The 14,875-nt window shown below is 36.6% G+C and overlaps 1 protein-coding gene and 1 pseudogene across 1 annotated transcript in view; one reads left to right on the top strand and one right to left on the bottom strand.

Moving 5' to 3' along the window:
• The window catches only part of RAB38 (RAB38, member RAS oncogene family), a 59,790-nt gene extending 54,620 nt beyond the window's left edge, over positions 1-5,170 (bottom strand). Inside the window, exon 1 of the mRNA XM_049781373.1 lies at positions 4,932-5,170. Coding sequence (XP_049637330.1) covers positions 4,932-5,133 — 202 coding nt within the window. The 5' untranslated portion in view covers positions 5,134-5,170. The remainder of the gene's footprint in view (positions 1-4,931) is intronic.
• LOC126018410 (peptidyl-prolyl cis-trans isomerase A-like) lies at positions 5,132-13,692 on the top strand (annotated as a pseudogene).
• Positions 13,693-14,875: the final 1,183 nt, after the last annotated feature.

Genomic DNA, 14,875 nt, shown 5'->3' with positions numbered 1-14,875 from the left:
TAGATAAAATATGTATGTGATGTCTAGGTAATTCTCTGTGGAGAAATTTATTGCATTGTTTCAATGTTAAGTATAGTTGTTGTAAATATCTTGTGGAAAGAAAAGCTATATGTTATTATAGGTAAATAATGTGTACACTGAGCAAAAATAGCAACTATTCAAAATCGGGTGAGGGATGCGTAGGCAAAGTGCCTCACTTTTAAATTGTCAGGCAATGTTAGAATCTTCATCTGTCAATGATGTACTAAACTGTTCTGGCATATTTCATCATCTTATATGGGAATATCACATAACAACTTGGCCTGAGAATGCTAGGTTGTTTGAATGAAGGAAGGACAGAGAGGAAGAGCTCTTATATGCATGGTTTCTTCAGCAAATAAGTATGTTAAATGCACTGTGTGAGAGGCACTGTGCCAGGCAAAAGGAAAAAATAAAAGGATTAAGGGTTAAATAAATCTTGATTCCTGACCTAAAGGAGTTCATATCCTAAAGGTGCATTACAACACAATGGCAAACAAACCACTGTAAGAAAGTATAAAGTGTATTAATACAAGTGATTTCAAAATATGTTTGGAATGCAAAAGGGATCCTGTTCATGGCATCTGGTGACTTACTGATATTAGATTTTGGGCATGAGGACCAACCTCAGAGCTAATGTGTTACTTTCTGTTCTCTTACTTCATACCAGTTTACTTCTAGTGACTTCAGGGTTGCACAGCTTGAGAGAGAATTTTTCATTCATTTTTTTAAATTTTGTTTCTTTTCCTTGAGGCTCTCATAATTCTAAAATCTAAACTCTATGGAGAAAACTAAAAACCTCCTTATTACCTTGACTTTATATGAGCTTAATTTTTACACTTTCACTTGCTAGTTGGGCATCACCTTTATTTATTGATTTAATTTGTTTTAGGGTTACACCAGGCAGTCCTGGCTCTGCACTCAGAAATCACTTTCGTTGAGCTTGAAGGACCAAACTCAGATTGGCTCAGTGGAAGGTAAGCACCTTAACCATTCGACTACATTTCTGACCTCTAGGCATCATTTTTATAATCCCTGTAGATGTTACAAGATCTATATGACACAGAAAAGTTTTACAAAATTATTTTTAATTAGAAATATGAACTCATCATAGCAGAACTGGAATACACAAATGAAAACAGTAATATCAACAATGAAGAAATATAAACAAAAATCTATACCCACCTCTCTTAATGAGAAGTATTAAAGGATAATATATTTAAGGTTAATTATCTCTCCTCACACATTTTATATATTATCTTTTTCACTTAGGTGAAATTATCATTTTTCTTCTGCTTTGTTTCTCAAGTCATCAAACTCCAAATCAGATCATGATTATGCTTTTTTTTTTTACCATAGTTTACTTCAGATATACAAGCATTGATACTACTTATTTATCCTTCTATCATAAATATCTAGCCTACTATTTTGTCTCAACATATGTGCATCAAAATTTAGCATCATCTCATATCACTTTGGTGAGTTCTGGCTGCCTGCAGATTGCATATATCTAATAAGAATTAAAGTGTGGATGAAGTAAAAGGAAGGCAGATTTCAAGTCATAGAACTGTTGATAGAGGAGTTTGATGGTCCAAGAAAAAAAGTGAAGAGTCCATGAGGTCCAAGAGAGAGGGGGCGAGGGAGGAGAGAAGAAAGAAGTCAGAGGCACATGAAACACTACTCAGGGACCTGGGGATCGAATCTATTTTTCCTAAATGCAAAGCATTCAGCCCTGTCCTTGATATCACATTTAGTCAAGGTATTAGAGAGGGGATCTTTGCTTAGTTATTCTTGCTTTATAAATGTCAATAGGGCCTTATTTGTCCAGTGAATAGTTATGATATGGGAAACATATATGCTATAGTTATTTCTGATAACCACAAAGTTCCTTTTGGGGCTTATGTAATGGAACTTAAATACAAGTGATGAAACTCATTGACTCCACTGGACATGTCCTTGCTGACTTATCTAATCCTCTGAAAGTCAGGTCTACTCACCTTGACTATGTTATCAGTCTTTAATAAAGTACAAAGATAAATAAGTTTAATTTTGGGGCAAACAGGTTATGATTTGAAGTAACTTAGTTGAGTGGGCAGCCAAAGTCAAATTTCATATCAACTCCCTTCTCATGGTGTTACTAATGGAACAAAAAACAGTCCAGTAATGTGCTCCAATCATCCATCTCTGTAGGACTTCTTCCCCCTAACCAGCTTTGCCTGCTGCTCAACTTCTAACTCAGCCTACGGGCCTTTAGGGAGGAGGCTACTAAAGACAGTTTACAATGTGTATCAAATCTTCAGAAAATATCAGTTCCCTTGAGATGTTGCATGCCCAATATCTACAGAATTCATCTTCCAAGGCATTCTTACTTATACAGCTTTTTTTTGACTATAGACTCCATGGCAACTCTAGGTAAAAACCATACCTAAAAGGAATTAGAAGTGCCTTTTATAAACTTAGAAAGTTTAAAAGTAAAATTCCTTATGAGAGTATATTGCAATATGGTAAATCTGAAATATGTGCCAGAAGTTTTGGAAAATAATATATGTGCAATACAGAAGAAAGACATTTACATCCTATCATTCTAATCTTGCATTTACATCCTCAAAACACACACACACAAAAAAAAAACTATTAACTTGTGTAACACACCACTGCAAAAATCCTGAATCTCTACTGCTCATTGTTTTTTTATTTATTGGAGAAAATTTTATTTTTTTATTTACAGATAAGTAAATTGAGACAAACTGAGATTAAGGAATTTAGAAAATTTACCTAAGATATTCTGGAATATATGGAATCAACAGAAATTCAATAGAAACACTGGACACTTAGATATAGGCTCTTATTCACTGTGTCCTTCCAATTTTTTGGTTACATTGGACTCTGATGTAACATCAACATTAAATAAATAACAAACTTGAGGTTATATTAAATGTATGATTTTACTTGCATTTGACACAAAAGTCCAAATGATAGATATATCTGTTTTCAATTGGTAAACTAAACCAGAGTCTTGCAGACTTCTTTACAGCCAGAACATACAGTAACACATTATATAGACTCTGAATTTTTTACACAACATTCACACACACACACCAAAGCCCACTTGACAATATCTGGTGTCATCTTTCAATCTTTGATAAAACCTATGCTACTAAAGCCACTAAAGATGACTCCAATTGCCTCAAGTTTGATGATACCTAGTTTGGAAGTTCCCAGTAACAAAAATGTCCTCTCAAAAAATTTTCCATATTTGTATTGATTCAAGAATAATAAAGTGTTTCATCAAGTATATCAGATAAAATTAATGTTTTATAATGTTTCTTTATAAGAAAAGAGAGTTTAGGCCCAGCATAAATAAAGCTTCTTGGGGCCACTCACAATGAAAGAGATATGAAATAACACTGTTAGAACTAGTTCAAAGAGATTATTAAAAGGAATTTAACACCCATAAGATGGACAGTAGAAGCTGTCAATATCTAATCATTTTTTACTTCTTTAATTTCATTTGAGACAGTAGAAGCTGTCAATATCTAATCATTCTTTACTTCTTTAATTTCATTTGAGACACTGGTACTTGCAGTAATATTCATGGTACCGTATTTCAACACCAAATCCTCCACTATAGTATCTGCTTCTCTTCACCAATCCCAGTAGTCCATCCTATTTGTCTACCACACTCTGTGTCCTTGGTCCTTGGTAAACTCAATTCTATACAATAGTCGTCGGGTTTTGTTATATTTGCTCATTTTATTCCCTTACTGTTTCTTTATAACACACCTAGACGAAAGATCATTCTGTATCTGTCTCTTTCCTTCTTACTAACACACAATGGAACACCACTCAGTTAGAAGATGAAGTCATGCAGTTTGCCTCCAGATGAATAGAGCTAGAAGGTGCAGTCCTGAGTGAAATCAATCCTTTGTAAAATTGATATAGGATCCACACCACGTAATGCTGTAGGTTAGTAGGGTGAGGGCATTCTGTCCCAGGAATCAAAGCCAGGCTCCAATAAAAGCCCGGCATGTGAACTCATGTAACTTGACTCAACCCAATGATGAGAATACTGAGCAGCAGAACCAGGATCTGTAATGAGGGGCTTAAATATATCCAGGTTACAAGAACTCAGTTCTGGAGTCCATGTGTTGAACTCTCCTCATTTGCCTGGAAATAACTCCATATAAGTCTCAGAGACAAATTCTGATTTCAAGCATTCTATAGTCTCTCTTTCCATGTCTCTCAGTGAAAAGTTAAAAATCAAGTCAAAAGAGTTGGCTAATGGCACAGACCATTAAATACAAGTAGCCCCTGACAAAATATGTGGGGATGGGAGTGGAGCAGGACAGAAAGGGAGGTTATTATTGGCACGTCGCCTCTGCATACAGAAAGGTCTCTGGATTCCTCAAATTTACTAGGGGTTGGGGAGGAGGGTCTCCGACGTTAGCATAAACTAAGTAAATGCTTTTAAGAATTGATTGGCTGTAGCCTGGAACTGTAGGCTTTCCTGCAGTTCTCAGACCCAGGGCTTGTCCAGGGTGCCCCAGATACAGATAAACTGACCAGACAGTAGCTTGTTCCCGCCCGGAAAAGGAGCTGAAACCACGAACCAAAGGCCTCTCCAGACCATCCTATAAGTCCCAAAGGGAGGACGCGCCCAAAGTAAGAGTCCAGAGGAGGGTAAGGAAGGAGTTAAAGCAAAGTTCCCAGAGCACCGAAGAATGACTGGAAAGTTTCATCGAGAGTCAAACTTGTTTTTTTACTGCTTTGAATCAAGTTTCTCCTGCGGTGAAGCAAAACCGGAGATCGGGGACGCACTTGACTGTGGCACCGCTGCCCCACACTTGGAACCGGGTTCGCCAGTCCCGCCCGATAGAGGTTCGGATCCCGAGCCCTCCCGTCCACTAACTAACCTGCGATGTCCCAGAGCTGCAGACGCACGACTGTCTCGGGGTCCCAGTGCAGCACCTTGAGCGCGAAGTCCACGCCAATGGTGGCCCGGTAGTGCGAGGAAAAGTTTTGGTGCACGTAGCGCTTGATGATGCTGGTTTTGCCCACGCCCAGGTCGCCAATTACTAGCAGCTTGTACAGGTGCTCCTTGAGCGGGGCCTGCATGGTGGAGGCGGGCGCGGGGTTAGGGGTGCGAGGCAGAGGAAGCTCAGCCAGGCCCGCGTGGAGACAGACTCCAGCAACTCCAGGGCAGGCGTCTGGGCAGAGAAGGCGGCGAGCGTGGGCCAAGGGGCGGAACTATGCGCGCCCGCAGAAACGCCCCACTCAAGCCCGGTGCAATTCTGTCCTGCCAGCCCAGCGCTTGCAGGAGGCCTGGGAGAAGGGGCGGGGACTGGAGCTCTTGCCCTGGGAGGGAAGAAGGGGTAGATTGCTCTGTCCAACAACCTTCTTTCTCCCTTCTGTGTGATCCTGGCTGTATGAAAGTGTAAATTTTATTTGCTGTGTTTTGCATAGAAAGAACCCCTTGTTGATATTATTATTATTATTTATTATTATTATTATTATTGTAAATCTGATGGACATTTCTAGTTGACCTCAGTGACAACTACTAGGACACAGGGCCCCTGTGGTCACTCCTGCCTCTACCTCACACTGCAGAATAAGAAGCTGGCACAGGTAGAGGAGAAGATAACTTTTGGAGGCAGTACATGGGTTGGTGATGCCTTCCCAGGTTTTAGAGATGAGACTAGACAGGTCACTTGAGGTGCTTTCTCTTGAATGATAATGATCAGACCCCACTGCAGTCTCCAGTTTTATCCAGGCTTTCATCCCTATTCAAGTGACATTAAAGGGAGACTGTTGGGTTGAGAGAGAGAGAGAGAGAGAGAGAGAGAGAGAGAGAGAGAGAGAGAGAGAGAGAGAGAGAGAATAGAGGGATTTTAATCACCCTTTCTTTTCTCTTTATTTTTAATACAGTTGGTATTTGACCACCAGTTCTAAGCTTTCCCAAAACATGGCCACACCAAGGTTAAAACTGGGATTTAAGTATTGAATTGATACTGGTTTAGTGTTCCATTATCTTCCTATTTCCCTATGGTACTGTATATTCACAAGATGTCTCACCAATGGCAGAGTGATATACATATATGAATGAGGCCCATCACCTCTTTGCTTAATGTATGTACAATGCAGGTATAGAAAGGATGAAATCCTGATGGCCAAGCACCTCAATTCTAACTGCTGGAACATGAACCAGTATGCTCTGCATATGCTGTTGTACAGGTGTAAAAATTTATTAGTATTTTAAGCACCCAGTCATAATTTTAGTAATAACACCCAGCAAGTTTTACATCTATGCCAACTATTTCAACAGTCTTAGAAAGAGATGCCATTTTTTTTTCTCATTTTACTAATGATAAAGCAAGGTCTAGGTATTTTAATTGGTGCACTCAGGATCAAACTGGCAATAAAGAAAGAGGCAAATTCATGAGACCTGGGAGATTGTGGTTAGTCCCAAATATAGCCATTAGTGGCACTTTTTCACCAAAGGTGGCCCTAATATTTTTTGCCTCTTTTTGAGGGAAGGGTACATTAAATAAACTCAAATCAAGGTCAGCATTACCTCTTGTACTACTTCTTTGGCTCTAAATTAATGATTTTATGTAAAATTAAAGCCTAAGTTTTTCAATTGTCAAAGTTTTTTATTATTATTATTCTTTCTCTCGACCGATGTATATTAATGCAAAGATTCCTAGATTTAAAAACTTTACTTTCATTTGAGCAAAGACAGATGAGGCAAACAAAAAATAAATAAGCACAATTTTTCATATGCTGGTTGGTGTTAGAATAAGAAAATGAGGATATGGCGAGAGAGAAAAAGAGAAAAAGAGAGAATGAGAGTGTCATGTTGATCTAGAAGATGAGCATTCTGTGCTAAATAAAATGAGTTGTTTAATGCCCAAACATGTTGGCAATTGAGCAATGCTGAGATTATCTTATTTCACTATTTCAATTACATTATGAGAAATTAAATTTTTGTAGATGGAAAATATAAACACAGAAGCTTTCACAAAATATAGACAAATCAAGTTCTACAATTGGGATTTATCAAGAGTCCTGAAACAGAGGGTATCTGGCTTAGCAGCATTTTGGCTTTCTGTCTTCCTTTGGCATTGCATGTCCTACTCTTTGTTTTAACAAACCTTCACAAGCAGTACCATAGATACTTGAGCAGAATGCTTTATTTCACCTCTCAGAACCTGTTTTTGCATCAACATGAGAATAATTATACATATTTTAGTCATCTAGAATATTTGAAATAACAATAAATTGTAGAGTCTATATCAGATTTGAATAAATAGGAAATGTTTCAGCAATTTTTATAGCATGTGGAATGGGAGCATGATAAAAAAAAAAACTAAAAAAACTCATCACCCTTAACTTCCTGAATCTCTAGAAATAAGTTTGTTGGGTTTTTTTGTTTTGTTTTGTTTTTGTTTTTAGCAAAAAGCTAAGGGTGGAAGAAACCAGGAAGAGGTAAAATTCTGTGAGCAAACTAGGGTTTGGTATTATACTGATCCAAATTCTTCACAAGCCCCAACCTGCTTCCAGCCAGCTCCAAGCTGAGTCATCCTCACACTTACCTGTCTCCCCCTCACATCAAAAGTATATAGGAATTTCAGATGTTTAAATTCACTGTCAGACAGACTGGCCACAATTCCAGTTTGTTAAATTTGTGAGGCCTATAGCTTATAAGTTTGAAAAAAGTACTTTCAAAGCAAAATAAGACAAACTTTAGAATAAATCATGGTGATATTTCCCTAGCTTCTCAGAGGAAGAGAATGTATTTGTCAGGGACAGTGACACACCATAGTAGCCAAGCAGAAAATATGTGATTTTCTTCTAGAACCATTCATCTTCATAATGAGATAAAATTGCTCTAGGTTTATAATGTTTAAATCATTTTTACTAAATTAGTTTGATGAACACAAAGTACAGGGTACAATTACATCTCTTCTAAGAGAATTCTCAGTCTCTGAATGTGAATAATTCAGGAGAAATAAGGCAGGGATTTGGTAATTAGTAATTTGGTTTTTAGGATATTTAAGAATATTTCTGATGCTATACTATCTATATCTAAGGTATTCAAGACATACTCTGGAAGTTCTAATTATCCAGAATGGCACAATTGCACAATAAGTAAAATTTGTATCGTTCTGTTCTCTATTTGTCCTTCATTTAGAATATTTAGCTGTGGAAAAGACATTTTAAAGCCAAGTTGACAGTGTAGTTCTTTTCTGGTGTCATGAATTTTCTTTCCTTGGCTGCTATACATTTTTCACCAAAGAAAAGACTCTACAAGCACATTTTTGGATGTAAAACTTTTCTGGAACCCTTTGAACTTCTCTTCTGTTAGATCTAGGATACAAACAAGAAGTCAGTTAGCTGAGGATAGACTATAAATGAGATTCAGGCATTGCATCTTTAGATGAAAAATGCATTGCAAAAAAAAAGGGCCTTGTTTTGTCACCTGTTCCTTATCTGGGTTCAATGACTTGCTCCTATAGTTCCCCTGGGAGATTTTGTTCTTCTGACTTCCACATTAAACAACTAGTATAGTCTTTGCTGAAGGGCAGAAGGGATAGGCCCCAAGGAAAGAGTAGGAGTTGGTATTTAGAGATGAAGCTTCACTAAAGGAACAGATGGTGAATTGAAAACAGAAGGGAAAAGTGAAAGATTGGGACTATCTCGGTCCCTCCTGAGATCTCAGAAGAGCATCTTTGTATTTTGTGACTTTAGCTCTCAGGAGAGTCAGAGAATAACTGTTCCTGAATTGGACAATCATTTGTCATGAAAGGCAGCCAAAGACCTGATAGGAACTCCCAATCCTTTACAACATGTATGTTTATTCTTTATGTGTAAGTTTAATTTCGATCTACATTTTTTACTTGGCACATTGAAAAGACCTTTTATGACTTTAAAAATAAAAATATATCCTAATGTAAACATACATTTATCTCCGACACATTAGGTCTCCCCAGACAAATATGTATATTTAAACTTACAAGCCCACCCTCCTTACAAAAGGCTCTTCTTTCTAGAGTAGTATTGAGCCAAGAAAAACTATTTCCTGTCATATCTCTCAAAATAGCTCTGGCACTGGAATCCTATTACCCTTAAATGACTAAAACACAGCACAGCTACTCCTAAAGAGAAGATGTGAGCTTGGTGATGCAAATATATAAAAGTCATATGAGACCATAAAGAATGATGATCCAGAATTCTATAAGTGCTAAATGTGTTTAACTCTCCATTCCATGCCATCTGATGTGGCACTTATATGCAGGCACATATTAAAGAGAAAATACTTAAATGCTGGAATATGGTTACTTGAACATAAATTGGGAATTCTTTGCATCCCTCTCAAGGCTGATCTAGGAGAATCTTTGATTCTTAATTGTTTCTTTGAAAACCTATTAAAACAATTGCAAAACAAAATTCCAAATACTCTTTTAAAAGGTCATTGTTAAATCTTCTCAGTGTTAACAACAATGACCTGCTTACTGAACAGGGCTTTGTGCATTGCCCTTTAATTGTGAGTGGAAATTAGAGGAAGCCCCGCACCATCCTGACTTCAATGTAGGATATACAGGTTCCAGGATCTTTAATACAGAAACATGATACCAACAACAGAGACTGTGTGAAAAATAAAACTAGTGGCACTACAGACAATGACTGGATTGGACAAACTAGTTTTCCTGGAGCCTAGAGTTGGTCTTATGTCAGGAAACTTCAGCAGTAGGGTCTCCTTGTATTTAGGCCAAGTCTTTTCCTTCCCATGTCCGCCATATTTAGGTGGGTCTATGCAAACATAATTGCCACTCTAACACCATTTTTACTGTGCTCCTTTAACTAACTCTAAACCTTAAAAATAAAACCACTTAAACTTTTGAGGTTAACTTAAACTAATATGCATGTGCATGGAAATGTAAAAGACTACTATGCCTTCAAGTTTAAGAAGTTACATAAATTTTATGGCTTTAGATTGCTTGGTGTACCGCTAAGAAATGTTATAATGTACTATAATCTGGGACTTGAAGGACAAAGTAATTGTACATGGGTTTGGTTTTATTTTTCTCAATGTTCCTTGACTGTAAGATCAAACTTAAAAGGTGTCAGCAGGGGGATTTCTTCTGAGAACTCTGTTTTTGGATGATTGTCCTTCCACTGTAACTTTACCTTGTCCTCTTTCTTTGCATCATTGTTCACATAATTAAAAATAAATTTAAAAAATTTTAAAAAGATAAGGTCATGATTTGGGCCAGAGCAATAGTACTAAATAAAATAGGTTAATATTCTGCTATGTAGGAAAATAGCCAGTAAAGGAGGAAGGCAGAACTCTATATTTTAATTTTATATTTTAAATTTCACAATCCAGTTGTATGGTCTCAGTAAAGAAATTAAAATCCTCTAAACTTGTCTTCTTATATGTAAATAAGGATAATAATATCCATCACCTAACATTGTTAGCAAGTCAAAAGGAAAGAATGTTGTAAAGTGCTCAACATAGCATTTGGCTAGGAATATACATTGAAAAGAAACTGTTAAATTATCAGAAATCTACTAATGATTTACTTTTGCACCCTATAGTCTTGTTCTAATTGCCTTTTGGTGCATTTCTATCAGGTTTCCTGGAAGACATTTTAAATGCAACATGTGAAAAACTGAATTCATTATCTACCCACACAGAAGTGTTTCTTTTCCTGTATTCCTAGTTTTAGTCAGTGGTTGCACCCTCTTGGATGTCCACTGAACCTAAATACTAACATCAGGCTAACTCCTGCATTCAATTTCACAATCTCTTTGATTCTATCTTGAAAAAAATTTCTGATAATTCAGTAAAATTTTTTCTATATCATAAAATTATCATAGACCATCATGGCAAATATTAATGTTATTGTGGGAAAAAAAGAATTTTTAGGCATCATATAAAAAGTAGAATTATAAAATGTATATGAGTACACATATATTAAAAGTCAACAGAAGCTGGAGGGAAATGAACTCTGGTGTATGGATGGATATTGGAACACTGTATGACTGAAACTCAACAATCAACAACTTTTTTAACTCTGTATCTTATGGTGATTTTTCTTTTTTTAATTTTTATCATGGTAATTTAAAGGTTTTTTATTAAAAAAAACCACCAGAAGTAAAATAAATGGTAATGTGGAATGGTAGAGGGAATATGCAGTCTTTATGATAGATCAAAAAGGAACATATTTTGTATAAGTTTAAATATTTTATAATTTTTTTTCAAAACAGAGATTGGTGCAACAGCACAGAAGATAAAGTGAAAGTTTTACATGCAGATGATATAGGTTCAAATTAGGCACCTCATGTAGTATCCAAGGGTCTGATCCCTGAGTGAAGAGCCACTGCATGTGTGACCTCCCAAATTTTTTCAAAACATTCAGCTGTATTAAAAACATCACATACAGGGGGCAGAGAGGTAGCATGGAGGTAAGGCATTTTCCTTGCATGCAGAAGGTCGGTGGTTCGAATCCTGGCATCCCATATGGTCCCTTGAGCCTGCCAGGAGTGATTTCTGAGCAAAAAGTAACCCCTGAGCGCTGTTGGGTGTGACCCAGAAAAAAAACACATACAAAAATAAAAACCAAAGATATGAAAACATTTGCTAATATAAATCAAAAGTAAAGAAAAATGAAATACTTCTCATTTATAAAACACTCAGGTTAAATTTTATCATTAAAAATACCCAATATTAACCAGGATACAAAGATATATCTACTATCATATGATGCTTGTGGTACTATTTTGGGAGAAAATTGATTATATGTATCCAAATTATAGCCTTAAAACTGTGTGCTCTAGGGCCAGAGCAGTGATGCATCAGTAGGGTTTCTGCCTTGCATGCAGCTGACCTAAGATGGACTGTCGTTTGATCCCCCCCCCCACATCCCTTATGGTCCCACAAGCTGGGAGCAATTTCTGAGTGCATAACCAGAAATAAACCCTGAGCATCAACGGGTGTTGCCCAGAACAAAACCAACAAAAATAAAAGTGTGTTCTAGTTTAAAGATACAATGCAGAAAAGCCTCTGCATCCCTAAATTCATCACAGCACTATTCACAATAGCCAGAATCTGGAAACAACTCAAATGCCCAAGAATAGATGATTGGATAAGAAAAAAACTTGGTACATCTATGCAATGGAATATTATGCAACTATTACAAAAATGAAGTCATGAAATTTACTTATAAATAGATGTATGTTGAGATTATTATGCTGAGCAAAATGAGACATAAGGAGAAAGAATGATCTACTACTTTGTGTGATGGGATATAAAAATATAGTATAGTAATAATAAGTTATGTATGTAGTATATAATATATAGTAATAATATAATAATATAGTAATAATATTATTGGATATTAGACTAGAGATATTAGACAGTAGAGAGGAGGGCCAGAAGAATCAGTCCATGGTAAGAAGTTGCCACCAATAGTAGGAGAGTGCACTTAAGGCAGATAAGAGACCACTATGACAATGATAGTTGGAATTGATCACTTTGGAAAAGAACTGGGTATTTAAAGAAGAAAATAGTTATAGGCAAGACATCTCTTCAGTAACATTATTGCTAAACACAAGTCTAAAAGGAAAAAAATTGAAGAGAGACAGAGAGAGAACACCAATAAAAGAGAAGAAAAATGTGTGCCCTAGGACAGGTAAATGGAAGGTAGAAGGAATATTGAGATCATTGATGGAGGGAAATGTATACTCATGAAGGGTGGTATACAGTTTATGGCTTAAACTCATTCATGAACAAATTTGCAATTGTTATAAAAAGCAAACGAAATTGTATTATGAACAACCTGTGAACAGTGTTTAAATAAAGTAATTAAAATTTTAAAAACGTGTGTGCTTGACTAAATAATTCTATTTGTAGGAACTTATGATTTAAAGTTTTAAAAGAAATTTGAATATAGTTTACTTTATGAATGCATATTATAGTTTTACTAGCATAGGAATAAAGAAACTTTCCAAATACACATACGGGTAATTATGTAATGATCATGGTAATTATAATTATGTAATGATGCTTAAAGAAATAGTGACCTGAAAAGTTGTGAAAAGTATCTCCACCATCATTTTTTAAATGGAAAAGTAATTATAAGATGTAATGCTCATTCCGCCCCTGCAGACGCTGCCACCGGTTCTGTGCCATAGTCAAGCCTACCATGTTCTTTGATATCGTGGTCGATGGCACACCCCTGGGCAGCGCATCTTTAGAGCTGTTTGCCGACAAAGTTCCAAATACAGCAGAGAATTTCCGTGCATTGAGCACTTATGAGAAAAGATTTGATTACAAAGGTTCCTGTTTCCACAGAATTATCCCAGCATTTATGTGCCAGGGCAGGGCCTTCACTTGTCACAATGGCACAGGCGGCAAGTCTATCTATGGAGAGAAGTTTGATGATGAGAACTTCATCCTGAAGCACATGGGGCCTGGCATCCTCTCCATGGCCAACCCTGGCCCCAACACCAATGGCTCCCAGTTCTTTATCTGCATTGCCAAGACTGAGTGGCTGGATGGTAAACACATGGTGAAGGTGGACATGAACATTGTATGTAGAGGCTATGGATCCCTTTGGGTCCAGGAATGGCAATACCAAGATCACCATCTCCGACTGTGGACAAGTCTAAGGCCCAGGTTCTCTGTTTTCACCCTACCAGACCCTCAGGAGTCTGGTTTGCCCATCGCCCATGTACTGGAATGCCCTCTGGCCTCTGTGTGCACCTTCAGTTCCCTAGTCCTTACCCTGTCCCATCTTGCTGGATTGCAGAGTTGTTTATTATTATGAAATAAAAATTACATAATAAAAAAGATGTAATGCTCAGTTTTGCATGTTATTTAGCTTAGCATAAAATATTATTTCACATACATAAATGTACTCATATGTATACATTCATATAGCCATAAGGTATAAAATTACATATTAATATGTTATCAGAAATTATCTTGAATGATAGCATGCTATTTTTATTACATATTCCAATGTTTTCTTTTTCTATTTGATTTTTATAAGGACACTTTATATGTCAAAAGAATTCTGGACATTAGTGTTGGAAAATATGCACTGGTGAAGAGCTTAGTGTTGGAACATTGTATGACTGAAACTCAATCATAAACTACCTTATAACTGAATAGCTCACGGTTATTCAATTAAAACTATATTAGTAAAATAAAGAATACAATAACTTTAAGAATGTTGATAACCTCACTGAATAGATCTTATGGAAACCCAACCATCTTATTCCTAGATTAACTTATTTCCCAGGATTTTTTAACAAGCATCACAGTTAACACTTTCTGTATTTTTCTGTCCTTCTCTCCCTGATTTCACTAAACTCGCCAACACTGAGATGTTTGTATTTTCAAGGGATAGATACCAGGACAAAGGGATTTGAGACTCTAGGCAGCCAAAGCTTGGGCTTGATCACTGACTTGAGAAACCATTCCCTAAAGCTCCCTATGCTTGAAAAAATTAGGGTGTCTTTTTTTCATAGCCTTCAAAAGCCTTTTTTGTTTGTTTTTTCGGGCCACACCCATTTGATGCTCAGGGGTTACTATCAAGTACATATATTTATATACACACACGTGTATTAAGTATGTATATGTATATATACAAGTATATATCAAATACATATATGTATATATATATAGTTTCAAGACACCTCATCACCTCCCTTCCACAGTAAAATATTTAAATAATACCAGAATTATAAGATGCTTCGAGATTTATCCTTTAGGGCCAGAGAGATAGCACAGAGGTAGGGTGTTTGCCTTGCAAGCAGCCAACCCAGGACCAACAGTGGTTCAAATCCT

This window comes from Suncus etruscus, chromosome 9, assembly GCF_024139225.1.
Source record: "Suncus etruscus isolate mSunEtr1 chromosome 9, mSunEtr1.pri.cur, whole genome shotgun sequence".
Lineage (NCBI taxonomy): Eukaryota > Metazoa > Chordata > Mammalia > Eulipotyphla > Soricidae > Suncus > Suncus etruscus.
This window is presented reverse-complemented; position numbering and strand designations above follow the sequence as displayed.